Genomic DNA, 13,675 nt, shown 5'->3' with positions numbered 1-13,675 from the left:
ACTCTGTAAGAACAGATGCTGTGAGGCTAACTTAATCCCTTCTGTCCACTTAGATAATACAGATTCATACATAAGCGATGGAGTGCAAAAAGTAGCCAACAGAAAGCAGCAACCAAAAGGAGCTGCAAATGGATAAAGTAAAAAAGCACAACTAATTTTAGAAACAGCAAAAGAGGATTACCATTGCCAAGAAACATTGAAGCAGCTGCTTCAGGAGGATCCAAAGAAGCTTTTGTTCTGCTTCAGCCAACAGTTTCTGACTCAAAGGGAGTTTTAATAAAGCAACAAGAAGAGAAAACATCAATACAAAGGATCCTCAGTGAATAAAAACAGTACTGAAACACAAATGACCAGACAAGGAAGAATAAGTGGGTCTTGGTTATGACACCACAGCCTGGGTAGGGAAACATTTTGATTCTCTTCTAATTGACACATATCGCCTTGATGATTGTTTATGAATGTCTTTTAAATACTGTATAAAACAATATCTTTCATGAATAAAAATGTCTATAAAAAGAAAGTAATACACATAATTTGTATGACTGTGTACTTATATGAAGCTGAGAGGTTTCTTCACTTTCATGTACCTCAGTAGATTTCATCTGTTATGTATAAGTTAATTTAAAAGTTTTCAAACGCCTAAAAGGCCTTTGCTTGTTTGCAAGGTCTTAAACAGAAAATTAGGAAAGATGATAATGAATCAAATTAAAAGGGCATTTACAAAAAATTATCATACTGCAGGTTTTCTGTTGTGAGATTATGTTTTTTTTTTTTCTTTTACTTTGTTTTGGTTTTTATCACAGGCAGCTATATTTTGACTTTGCATTGCATCACTTTTAGTCTTCTTTTCAAATGCCTAGGCCACAGTACCTTCAAATATTACACTGAAGCTCAGCCATGTGAGGCTGCCTTATGAAAAGGAATCTTAAAACCCAGCTTTCATAAACTTAAGAGAACAAAAGGCAGTAAGACTGTAATTAGTATAAATGCAAAGGGTTTGGTAGCAGTGGGATGGACAGGCTGCACATGTGACTTCTGCCTTCAAAAGGCATGGGGCTGTCCCATGCTGATCATAGCTGGCCACATCTGATTCCACAATGGACCCACCCCAGGACAGAACTGAGTCCATCAGTAGAATTTGTGGTATCCCTACAAAGATATATCTAAGATAAGGCAATAAACACCAACGGAAAGGAACAAGGTCAAAGCATGAGTGCTCCATTCCAGAGTTAGTAAAACCCTCTAAGGACTGGAGCCCATGGATAACCCACACTGGTGCAGGTTCTAAGAGACTGTGGCCCACGGCCAGTGTATACCGAAGCAGAAAAAATGAGTAAGAGGGAAGAATGAGAATGAGAAATGAGGAGTAGCAGAAATTAACTGCACCTTGACCTGAACCTTCTGCACTGCCCATCACATCAGAAAAGAGACAAAGTGAAATCTGTGGAGAAGTAGACAGAGGAAGGGGAAGAAGTGTCTAGAATGAAGTTAAGCCTGCAAAAGAGAAGAGGAACGGTGTTTCTCGTAATTGTTTTACTATTTGTCTTTGTTTACCAAAACCCAAATCAGTCATTAAATGTTTTATAATAAGATCATTTTACCCAGGAGAGTAGCTGACAACTGATTTTCCACATCTTCATATCAACCACGAACTTTTTCATTCTTGTTCTTCCTATTTTCTGCTCTCTTCTACTATGGGTGTAGAATGAGTGAGTGGCAGTGGGAGGGCTTCACTTCTACTCAGGGTTAAACCATGACCCAAATGTACCAGAACAAAATGGGCACTTGTGCAAACAAAATCAGCAAGGCAAGGGAGTGATTAGCTGAAACGGATATTGTAGTGCCACGCACTTACAGTGTAAAATTATGCAGTATTTTGAAGTTCAGAATTTGAAGTAGGGCCCTTTCAAAATGTAACAATAGACTAAAGAAAATTAAACTAGAGGAAACAGTAAGAAAGTAGTAATTTTGGTTATAGTGGTACTGCGTAAGAAATAGTAAGTTTCAAGGAGGGAACTCAGAAGTTACAGTCACATCTATGCTAATTAAAGAGGGGAAGGAGTAAACTTTTAACACAGTTATTACAGTGCAATACAATGATAGTACAGGCTATTGAAAGGATTAACAAATGCCCTCTCAAAAGTGCAGCAGAAATAAACTCTTGAAAACATGAACTATGTGGCTATTTGCAAAACTTCCTTTGATTTTTATCAGGTATCTGGTTTTCTGAAAATTCATGTCAGCACATCAGTGAAATAATGTTTGAAAACAGTTTTTACAAGAAGGCCTAAGGTTGTCTCTAACTGAAAAACTACAGGGTTTCAGTTCTTAACAAGCTGAAATATTTTGTGGAATATATTTTTGTTTGTTTTCTAAATACATGAAAGATTTTTAATATATCCCACTTCTAAAAGTGTTCACAGCTAGTTTTGACCAGCCTGGTCTAGTAAGAGATTTCCTGCCCGTGGCAGGGGGCTTGGAACTATCTGATATTCAAGGTCACTTCCAACCCAAACCATTTTATGATTCTATGATATTTATTTAATTTCCTTGAATTCTCTCCTTTAGTCTACCATAGATCCAGAAACTACTCACCCCTATTACCTGACCATGAGATTTTACATTTTCTACTATCAAGGTAACTTTTTTATTGATCATACAGGCTTGAGTAGGCACACACTATGCCTTTACCTGCTAAATATTTTTACTGCCTACATTTTTTTAGGGAGTTGCAAAAGACATTTTATTCATTTTATGTATGTGGGTTACTGCAGCATTTTGTAACTTTGTAACATACATCCATCGTTATAACATTAAAAATTAAATAACTAAACCAAAATAATAGTAAAAAACACCTTATGTAATCACTAAATTCTTAGTAAAGAGAAACAGAAGACACAGCATATTGAAATCTCCCACACGTACCAACTCACAGGTTGTATGTCTCTTGCATAGGACACATTTTTGAAAGTCTGTTCTCTTTCATTATCTATTACCTCACACCTTTGCCAGGATGCATGTATGTGTGCCATCTGAGATAATAGTTTTCCCTTTTATTTTCACTAGTTAGAAATGAACAGCTCAGCAGTCCAAACTGCTTCACTTAAACCACAAAAATAGTTATCACATGATTTCTCAGTTGTGGGGTAGATTTAATAGAAAAAGTTCCTACTTCCTATTTTTAACAGTCCTGTAAGAAAACAATTTCTGCAGAGTAGTTTAACATATTTGGTATGAAGTATCATGCAAAAAATGAGTCAGTCCTTTTCATAAACAGTTATAGCAGCCCTGGAGCTACAGTAAGAAAGCTTCTTTCATGTAAATCTTCTCAGAATGCACATTCCAGAACATCTATGAACTCAGGAAGTCCAAATAGAAGTATACAATAATTGTTGAAAATAGTAATCAGATATTTTCTGTTCTTGCATAAAATAAGCTGTCTGGGGCAACCACAGAGAGCTGTAAAATTTACCATTATCAAGGATCAATTGCATGAAGAAAAATAATTATAGGCTTTGTTAGTTGCAATTTTTACATTAGTTAATCAATTTTATGAGATTCTGCTAAATCTTATGTAGCTAACCTCTTCCTATGCTAGATTTTCTGTAAGAAATATTCTTAAACTAAATCCTGATAAGAATGCCATGATTATTTTTTCCATCAGATAAATGGAACGAGCACAAAAACACAAAGAGGGTTCCTGTTCCCTGAAGATCCATTGATAAATTTTAGGCATTGAAAAATATTATTTTCAGCATTACCATCCACTAATGAAGTTCAGTTGTCATTAGTACTTTATCATTAGAATGACCTTGTTCCAAATGGTGATATCCCAAATTAATGCTTCAGATGCTTTCGCTCTCACTCAAACTACTACTTGTTTGTAAAAAACAGTGGGTAAGAATCTTACCAGGTAACTAAACCGTTAATAGTGCAAAACATTCAGAAGTAGATAGTAAGAGATCATAGCGACTAAACGCCACATTAGAAAATAGAAACTTACTCACAGTTTTACAAACACATAAATTACATAATTTAATAATAAAAACATTATTTCTGTATCTGTTACACAGCATTTTTCAGAATATTACGACCATTTCAAAAGCTAAGTACTTGCACAAGCTAAAATAAAGCAAATAACTCCTGATATTTAACTGAATTTAAATACATTAGATAATACACTACCCATACTGTAACATAATGTAATTTGATATAGCAGATTGCACAGCAAACTCTACCTTTATGAGAATTTTTTAAGTGGCACTTCCCATTTCCTCTAAAACTTCAGGCACTATTTTTCCTAACAAAAACAGCCACAACAAAAAATGTGTTTCCTTAAATGTACCTTGGTAGTGAGCACTAAATCCACGGTATCGGTGATTGCTGTCTGTCACAAAATGTAGTCTGAGCCAGTTTTTGTTGCTGATAACTGGAGGAGGTATATTCATTCCAGAGAGCCTGAATTAAAACAAACAAATTAAAAAAATATTAAAATATTTAAAAATTATGAGGAAGAGTTTTATATTCAAACTAGCATTCACCGATATACCCTCTGTGCGAATTTTTATTTATCAGTTAGTAGGGTTTTAACAATATGAACAGTCAAAAATGTCCACTATGCATGACCAAGAGATGGGATACAAATCAGTGCTAATCCAGAAACCACACAACCTTGTTATTGTTCAGGCTACCAAGATATAACTACATGCCATTCAGGCTGGAAAGAATTTGTGTGTATCCAAGCCAGATAACTGAGTAGGCAGAACATTTCTCTGCATACCAGGGCAAGGATTGCATCCTGTGACTTTCACATTCAAGGTACAGATGAAGAGAGCTTAGGTCATGCAGACCACTATCTGAAACTATGAAACAGACAACTATTGTTCAATAGTAAGTAATTTTCAATATTCAGGATATAAATAAAAAAGAAATGTGTCATCACTTGAGTGAATTTGAAAATAGTTATTAAAAGTACAAGAAGAATAGGGAATTGTAGTGGATTAACCCCAGCCAGTAGTCAAGCACCACACAGGTGCTCTCTCCCTCCCTTCTCTGAACTCAGCAGCAGTAAGGGGACATAACAGGCAGAGCAAAAGCAAAGCAAACTCCTGGGCTAAAATAAAGACACTTCAAAAGACAGTTTAATGAAGAGGCAAGAAAAAAGCACAAAACCCCCAACTGATACAAAGTCATATTCTATAAGTAGACAATCAAATCAGTCTCCAAGCAATGACTACCTGTCTCTCATTTCTTATTGCTGACCATGAATTTATATGATATGAAATATCCTTTTGGTCAATTTGGGTCAGTTGTTTAGGTTTTGTCTCTTCCCAGTATCCTGCTTATGCCTGATCTACTCACTTACGGGGACAGAGTTAGAGGAAAAGAAAGTCTGGATGCTGTGCAAACCCTGCTCAGAAGTAGCCAAAACACTGTTGTGCTATCAACTCTGGTGTAGTCACAAATCCAAGCTGCAACACCATATGGGCTTCTATGAAGAACATTAAGTCTGAGTCACTAGACTCAGTATACAAAATTACCTAGACTTCTTTTTTTCTGTTTGTTTTTTTAACATCAGGATATTGCTCCAGTTACTGTAGTCTTTCATTTTGGCTTGTTTATTAGGAAGATCTGGATTTAAGTTCTTTTTTGTTTGGCTGGGGTTTTTTTTGCTCTATAATTTTATTTTTAGATGTAATGTCATGTTAGAAAGAAGGTTAGCGAGGTTTAGATAAAAAAAATCTTCCATCGAGCCAGTAATCCCAGATATATTTTGCACCAAACCCGGAAAGATAAGCAACATCTTCAAGGTATAAACATACTTATGTATGTTCTTTATTTCTAAACAACTCTTCCTGTAGTAAGAATAAAAGAAAAGCCAACACATATACCACTTTATGATCAGACATGGAAGATTTCTCTTCTATTTTGAGAAAAACTGTATTCATAATAAAGCTAGTGATTTTGAAGTAATTTTTAAGTGAAAAAAAAAAATTCCAAACCTTCCTTAAATAAATAATAAGCTTGTATAGGTATTATTTTGTGAGGAAGACCTTTATAAAAATAACAGTTTAAAGGTATTGTTCTTTCTGTTTTATTCCCAGCCACCCTATCTGGAACCAGATTATGTTTAGGACCACTCTCCACTTCTCTGAAATTGTGCTAGTGCCCTCTTTCCCTGTAAAATACCACTCCAAAGAACAATGGTTTCATCGTTGGTATTTGGGTTTCAAAAATCTACATAGTCTGTGTAGCCCTCTCAAAGGCTCAAGCCAGTAATACTATCCCTAATAGAAAGTATGCAGAATGTAATCCGAAACACTACTTATGGTATCTCTTGTTTTTGTTTTTGTTTTGTTTTTTTAATCTATATTGCCAGTTAAGAAGTTACAGCAATTATATAGGAAACTGACCATATAAGTTTAATCCTTGTTTCAGACAAAGGGGAAGGAATCAAAAAATGTCATCCTCATAATTCTCAATATCAGATGACATGTAGAGGATGTTTCAATACAAATATGTGTATTCATGTATGTGCTCTAGCAAACATTCACGTTACTAAAGTGCAAAGGTTAGAGTACAGGCAGAAGACATAGAAATGAAATCTCATCTCTCCAATCCTTTTTCAAGGTTGGACTCAATGATCTTGGAGGTCTTTTCCAATCTTAATGATTTTATGGTTCTATGATTCCATTCCTTACTTGTTTAATAGGCTATTTTTTTATATCAGTGAATTATTCTAATTTAGTTAACATTTTATTACTGAATAATTCTAACATCCAATTGACATTTGTGATATGAAATTATGACAGTCAGTAAGATAAAAATTTTCAGTCTGACAAAACCTGTTTTAACATCTGCTGCTACTTTGCTGCATGGCTGCCAGGCTCTCTTTGGGCCCTCAAACTGCCTGTTCAGCTGCTGGGCTCAGTGGGCCTTTTAGCTCTCTTTTTCTGACTTGCCAGTCAGGATCAAACTTTTTCTACCAAACAATTTGAAATTTCATGCAGTTATATGCAATACTGATATCCAGAATTTAATAACACAAAAAAAGGCTCCAGAACCAACAAATTTCCTTTTCTTCTTAGCTTTACTACATGATGCATGGTTCTAGCCAGATATTAAATTACACTTGCACATTGCTCCATACCAAATAAAATCAGAACTTCTCTATAGTGTGTATTCAGTGTTAAGAGGCAGCAGCCTAAACCTATTGATTAAAAAGCATAAAATATTTCTGCATTTTCACTGTAACTGTCAGCATGAAACACACTTTTCTAACAGCCATAGAGTGCCTTCAGTTGCTATAAATGTCTTGTTATAAATGTAAGAAGTATACTTTAGTTTGATTCTTGCTTTTTGGAAGGCAGACAGTTAATTAGGTGTCCTTGTTGATACATCTGCTTCTCTGTATAATAATATTACCTAATGATGCAAGAGAAAATAGCTCTTTAATTTAAATTCTCACCCTATAACTAGGTGTTAGAAGATATAAAGGCAAGAACCTTCCACTGCTTACATATTTTAAAATAAACGTATTACTACAAGAGGTCTTACTGAACAATTGGAACAAAAATAAGACTGTAAAACACATTTCCTAACACCTCTTTTGATTCACATATATTCTGCCTATAATGAATTTTGTCTGTGAAAGTCATAAAAACATGTGAAAAATAAATTTTAAGGAAGTTTATTGTCCAGGGCATGAAAAAAGTATTGTTCTAGACATTTAAATGTGCTTATGGTAAAAGACTAATTTTGTTTCTAAAATATGTAATATCTAGTTAAATTTATGTATCAAATAAATTATTTATTAATACATCTACAAATGACAGCTCTAAGTTCTATTTTAGATGATTCTAACTACACATGCTGAGTTCTAATTAAATTCACAGTTCCTAAAATCAGATTTTCACAGTTCATGATTTTCATAGGATTTTTCCCAGAAAGTAGATTTGCAAACTGACAGAATTTATTCTGTTGATATAACTGCCCCTTTTCTCATGTCAGTTTATTTTCTCAGCAAATTTTAAAGCTGTTCACCATTACCATAATGCATTGGCAGCCCAACCTATTTCTCTGCCAGCTACTGTTCCAAGCATAGCTATGCTGCATCGTCTACAGTATTTTGCTAAAAATTCAAAGTAAAACAACATAACTTCCATAAGGGAAATGCAGCTGTTTCATCTTCTTTTATAGTTCAAAAGATGTACCTCCCTCACAGGCTGCACTGAATCCTTCATAGCAAATTTGAGTCAACAGAGAGCAGACTTCACTTCTGCAGCTGTCTTTCATAAACTCTTAAATATGTTAATGGAGAATCTTGGTTTTGAACCAGAGATTTAAAGTATCTTACCACTATGTGTAGTCAACAACACTGACTGTTATCTACTATAAATTGTATTGGAAAAAAGAAGTGCTTACTGAAATAATGCACCTTTGTTGTTAATCAGGGGATTAGTAGAAGTGTAAGATCGTACATGTAGATGTGTCAGTGAAGTTCCCATCTATGCATTTTATTTGCTTGTGGGCAAATCACAGTTTACAGAAGAAATAAGACAGTACACTTCTGAGAAACAAAATGTCTTTCTTCTCACACTTCATTAAAAGAGCATGCCTCCATCTCCCTCCTTTATGCACTAATTAGGTAATAATGTTTTAAAAAATAAAAACACTATGCTGAAGGCTAACTCTGTCCAGTGAAGTAAATTAGTATTTTCTCTGCCAACAAAATTCTACCACATAACTCCCACTTTATGTTGCAAAGTGGAATTAAGGGTTGGTTTGTTTGGGTTTTTAATAGCATAGTGCACATCCTCCATTTCTTCCGGAGGAGGAATACTATACGCTTACCTTGACATTTGAAGTGTACACTGTCAGCTAGCTATAATCTTGAGAAGAAAAATTCCTGTCTTGTTCATATACCAAGCTAGCTTTAAATTCTTAAAAACATCTAAAACTATAGTTCTTACAAATATATTGTCACTGAGACAGCTGAGTTTTTATGATGTCTACATTGAGCTACAGACACTAACCTAAACATCAATACTTTGGTGAAGCACTATAAAAGGTTTTTGTATGACTAGGTCTATCAAAATTTTTATATTTCCCATTCTAGTGATGAGATTAATGGGTATTAATGGCAGTTATTATAGATGTGAATGCCTGTTGCATGACAACTTAGGGTACTGGCCTTTTTTTTTTCCTGGAAATGTTCTATTCAAATGATACTAAATCATTTCAGAGCAAGGACATTGTGACATATATTCCCCAAAAACAAAGAACAAAAATACCAACCTCTTCTATCTCATACAAAATCAATTGCTGTCTAAACTGAGAACTCAAGATTTGAATTCTATTGAAGATATTAAATAAATGTTAAATCTTAATAGGCATTTTCAGTTATCTTTGGGTAACAACATAGGTCAACAAGATGGATTATTGTCTGTAAATTTTGCTTCTCTGAACGTATTTCCAATACAAATATACAAACAGTATAAAAGCAAGTATTTTAAAAGCTGTGAATTTCCTAGAATTTTAATTTCAGATTACATTTATGCCACATTAAGAAAAAGATTTGATGGGACATCTCTATGACAGAGGATATAGAATTTCAGTTGTTTTCAATTCTCTATAACAAATTTTTATACTTACAAATGCTGCCTGAAGGGGGAAAGGAATCTTTTTCTTGAATCTTTCTGGAAAGTGTCAATTAATGAGGAAATAAACCATTGATTCTACTCCAATTTGGTGTTCAATAGATCATACGTACAGTAGTATTTTATAGCTTGTTACACAAAAAATCCTGTTGGGACAGAGACAAATAGTCCCATAGAGAGAGTCAAAACTTATCATTAGTCCAATTAAAGCTTTAACAGACTAACTCTCTAAACACTTTTCATTAATAATACCAAAAACTTCTTTAATTAATAAAATGTTTCTAATATCTGTCCCTTTTCTCCAGTGTTATGTTCAAATTTTCAGTATCTCTCTTCTGTCCTAAGATCAGCACTTTGTTCTTTCCGAAATAAAAAAGGAAAAATGGGTATTGTGAGTTATTCTGCCCCTTTACTATGCCCTGGTGAGGCCACACCTGGAGAACTGCATCCAGCTCTGGATACTCCAGCACAAGAAGGACATTAGAGCAAGTAAGAGGAAAACCACAAAGATGATTAGAGAGATGGAGCACCTGTCCTATGAACAAAGGCTGAGAGAGTTGGGATTGTTCAGAACAGAGAAGAGAAGACTGAAGAGGTTAAAATGAAAAGCACATATAGGCATGCAGTATTCAAACTGGTAAAAGACTCTAATTATATTTTTTGTAGAGCATGAAGGGAAATTGTCATGAAACTCTGGATGGAGATAAAGTTTAAAATATAAGTTAAATTACTCCCACTCTGCAGCAAAATTAAAACCCCATGGGTCTTACTAGAAAAAGTACTTTTAGAATCTGAGTTTTCCTGAGAATCTGCCACTCTAATTACTCATAGTTAGATATTACATCAAAATGTGAATATATCTTAAAAGAGTTGTTCCTTATTGTTAGAATAAAAATTCAAAATGCTGTCATGTTAAGTCTGAGTCAGTTATATATTTTTGCCTTTTTTTAGGTGTGATAATAAGACAGAAGACCTGAAATGCCTTTAAAGAATAACTCAACAATACAAAGAGGATAAACATTAAATAGCTCAAATTAAATTACAGGTGATCTTTTTCTAAATCTTCACTTCTATTTCCTATTTTCTCCCTTTGAAAATGTATCAAGGTAGAATCTGAAATCTGCCAGAAAAGGCTCCTCTTTACTGCATAATTTAAATTTAATTGTTGCCAAGGAATCCATGCAGATTAATCAAAGAACCATTCACCTTAATATCAACCTTATATTTTTTGTGAATGTTTTGCTCAATTGCACACTGAGCAAGAACTTTCTTTTATATCTCAAATATCTGGGCTCCTTCTAATTCTACTGAATTTGTCAAGTAAGTAATTTCTATTTAAAATTGATTCTATTTATCTGTAGTAGCTTTTCTTCCTTCTGCAATATATCTGTAAACAAGTTTCTTACTCAATGATTTTATAGAACTTTCATTTCAAAGTGCTCACCAAATATCAAGAAACTGTACCATCCTTTATTTAATAATAACAATAGAAAAAAATAATCCAATGCATAAAGAGACAACAATCTAAGACAAAATCAGAAACTGCCTAGACCAAAAAGGCACCCTCTTGACACTGACTAGCCCTGGCTGGAGACTCTGTTAAGACTCTGCCCTTGGGCCGAGGAACCATATACCAGCTCAGCCTAAGACTGCTCCAGTTCTGTCCTTGATTATCTCTGTTTGACTGGGCTCCTAGAGGGCCCATGAACCTGGCATATCGCTTAACAAGTTGAGGGCCGTGAATTGACTCTGTTATCTAAGTCTCTGTCTGTGACCCCTGTATTCAGCCCCTGTAGAACTGCATATTATTGGCGAGCAGACAGCAAGTATGGCCTGTGTGGAGTCATCCTTGCCTCCCAGTTGTCCCCTCCTTATTCCTGCTACTCCCAGGCAGAGATAGAGGTCAAATCTTCCAATTATACTGCTCTAATAATTAGAACTGTACTAGTTTTCTATGACAACTTAACTCATTTAAACACTATGAATCTGCTCTTTTTATGTACATTCCATTATACTTCTCTTACTGCATTTGTAATATTCATATTCAAATGTTCTCTGACTGCAATTATGGAAACATTTCTCCTATTTTTATATGGAGGATTTTTAAGATGTTATGATAAAACTGAGATGTGACTATTGTATAGCTCCATCGCTTTTATTTCATAGACATATAACTAACAGAATGTCTTTAAGGACCAAAGTTTTGAACAATCTGAGTAATAAGGGACAGGAGAGCCCACATATAGCCCTATTAGATAAGAGTTAAAAAGAGAGAAGGGGATTGAACAAGAAGTATCAGCACACATGTAAACCAGCTCATTTTGAAAGAAATTACTCTAATTCTCAGTTTGATGGATCATAATAAAAAAATCTTCAAATTAAATAATGTTTCTGTTTATATTAGATTTAGTAATCTAAATTGCGTTTCCTTCTGGGGATGCTGCTTGTTTGCTTTGCTTTGCTTGTTTTTGTAGATGGACACCTGCTAAAAATATTAGAATATTTTATTTCTTTGTTACAGAGAACTGTAGGAGTGCCTTCTGCAAGAAGAGACCAGGGCTTGCCCTGTGCCAGACACAGTTTGCCCTAGTCAATTCCACAGTGAATTCACGACAGCATACAGCTGAGTCCATCACCTGAGCTGGTGTGACTTCTGTGAAAATCTGTTTAAGAAAGGGCAAAAACTAAACAGTCAATTATAATGAGGAAAAAATAAAAGGAGGAACTAATCCTGCTAATTCCAAGGCCACCAAAGGAGGAGGGTCAGGAGGTATTCCAGCTGTTCCCATGCAGCCCATGGAGAGCACTGTGCTGAAAGTGGCTCTCCTATAACAGAACCTGTAGCACTTGGAGGGTTGGTTTGGATTTGAGTGGCAAGGTTTTGGCAGGAGGCATGGATACAGGACTGGCCTCTGTGAGAAGCTGCTGGAAAGGGGAAAAACTGCTGAAAAACCACAGCCAGAAGAGAGGTGTGAGAATGTGTGAGAGAAGCATCTCTGCAGACACCAGGGAACTGAAGGAGAGAGGCGAAGTTCTCAGGGCGTATCAAAAAATGCCTTGCCCAAAAATTGATGTACCAACTTTTCTTATTGTATGAAATTTAAAAAAAAATGTAAAAACAAAAAAGATTTTTTTTCTCTAACCTGAGAAAGACATTAAACCACTAGCAGTTAAAGTCAATGCTAAACTCATACAAAGTGTATTTTTCACCCTATTTTTGCATAAAATGGTTGACTATTAGAACAGATTAAAAAAAATTAAAATGACATCATTGGGAATTTTTGTCACTTAGCACTTGTACGAGAAGACGGGAGAAGACTGGTTATTGTTTTGTTTCTGTTTTTGTTTTTTAATTATCACAATAAAAACAAATCAAATGCACAAGGATGTCATTTACAGAATTATCCATTAGTGCTTTCTGGCACTAAACCCTGTATCTATGAAATGCATATTGAATCTTAAAATATTAGAATAGGGTTTTTTCTCATCTGAAACAATGTCTTTATTACTGACCCCAGAGATTAGTGACTGAAATTATCTCTTCTGTTCTTTACTGAAAACCAATGTCCTTTTCAGTTCTGTGTATACTCTGTAGATTACTCACATATCGAGGCCCTTTGTGCCACACAACTGGCTGGAGTTGACACAGTCCTATGTTTCAAAGTGAAACAACATTCAGAGATATTTATGAACACAGAAGCACAAATAATTGCCCTGAGAAAGGATTGCTATTGTTGCAGCTGTACTTCCAATTCTAGATATAGGTTGGTATGACAGTGAACTGAACCTTGCAGATATATGTGAACTGATGTGTATAAAGAAATTCTGAACCAAATTCTACTGACTTGATGCCTGAGGATTTTAGTATATTTTGTAGATTTTTGAGATTATATGACTTACATAGATTCTCCTAGGTTGGCCACATTAGGTGAGTTACTAAAGGTCTTTCTCACAGATTTGTGAGCTTTCTCATTCCCTGCCAAGGCCATGGTGTTTGTAAGAAACCACCTGTAGAT

The 13,675-nt window shown here is 34.9% G+C and overlaps 1 protein-coding gene across 1 annotated transcript in view; it reads right to left on the bottom strand.

Annotated features, from left to right (window-relative positions):
• The window catches only part of CSMD3 (CUB and Sushi multiple domains 3), a 602,810-nt gene that overhangs the window by 393,073 nt on the left and 196,062 nt on the right, over window positions 1-13,675 (bottom strand). The window contains exon 6 of the mRNA XM_071553967.1: window positions 4,346-4,458. Within this exon, the coding sequence (XP_071410068.1) occupies window positions 4,346-4,458 (113 nt within the window). The remainder of the gene's footprint in view (window positions 1-4,345; window positions 4,459-13,675) is intronic.

The sequence above is a fragment of the Pithys albifrons genome, chromosome 4 (assembly GCF_047495875.1).
Source record: "Pithys albifrons albifrons isolate INPA30051 chromosome 4, PitAlb_v1, whole genome shotgun sequence".
Classification (NCBI taxonomy): Eukaryota; Metazoa; Chordata; class Aves; order Passeriformes; family Thamnophilidae; genus Pithys; species Pithys albifrons.
The sequence above is the reverse complement of the archived record's forward strand: the minus strand, read 5'-3'. Positions and strand labels throughout refer to the sequence as shown.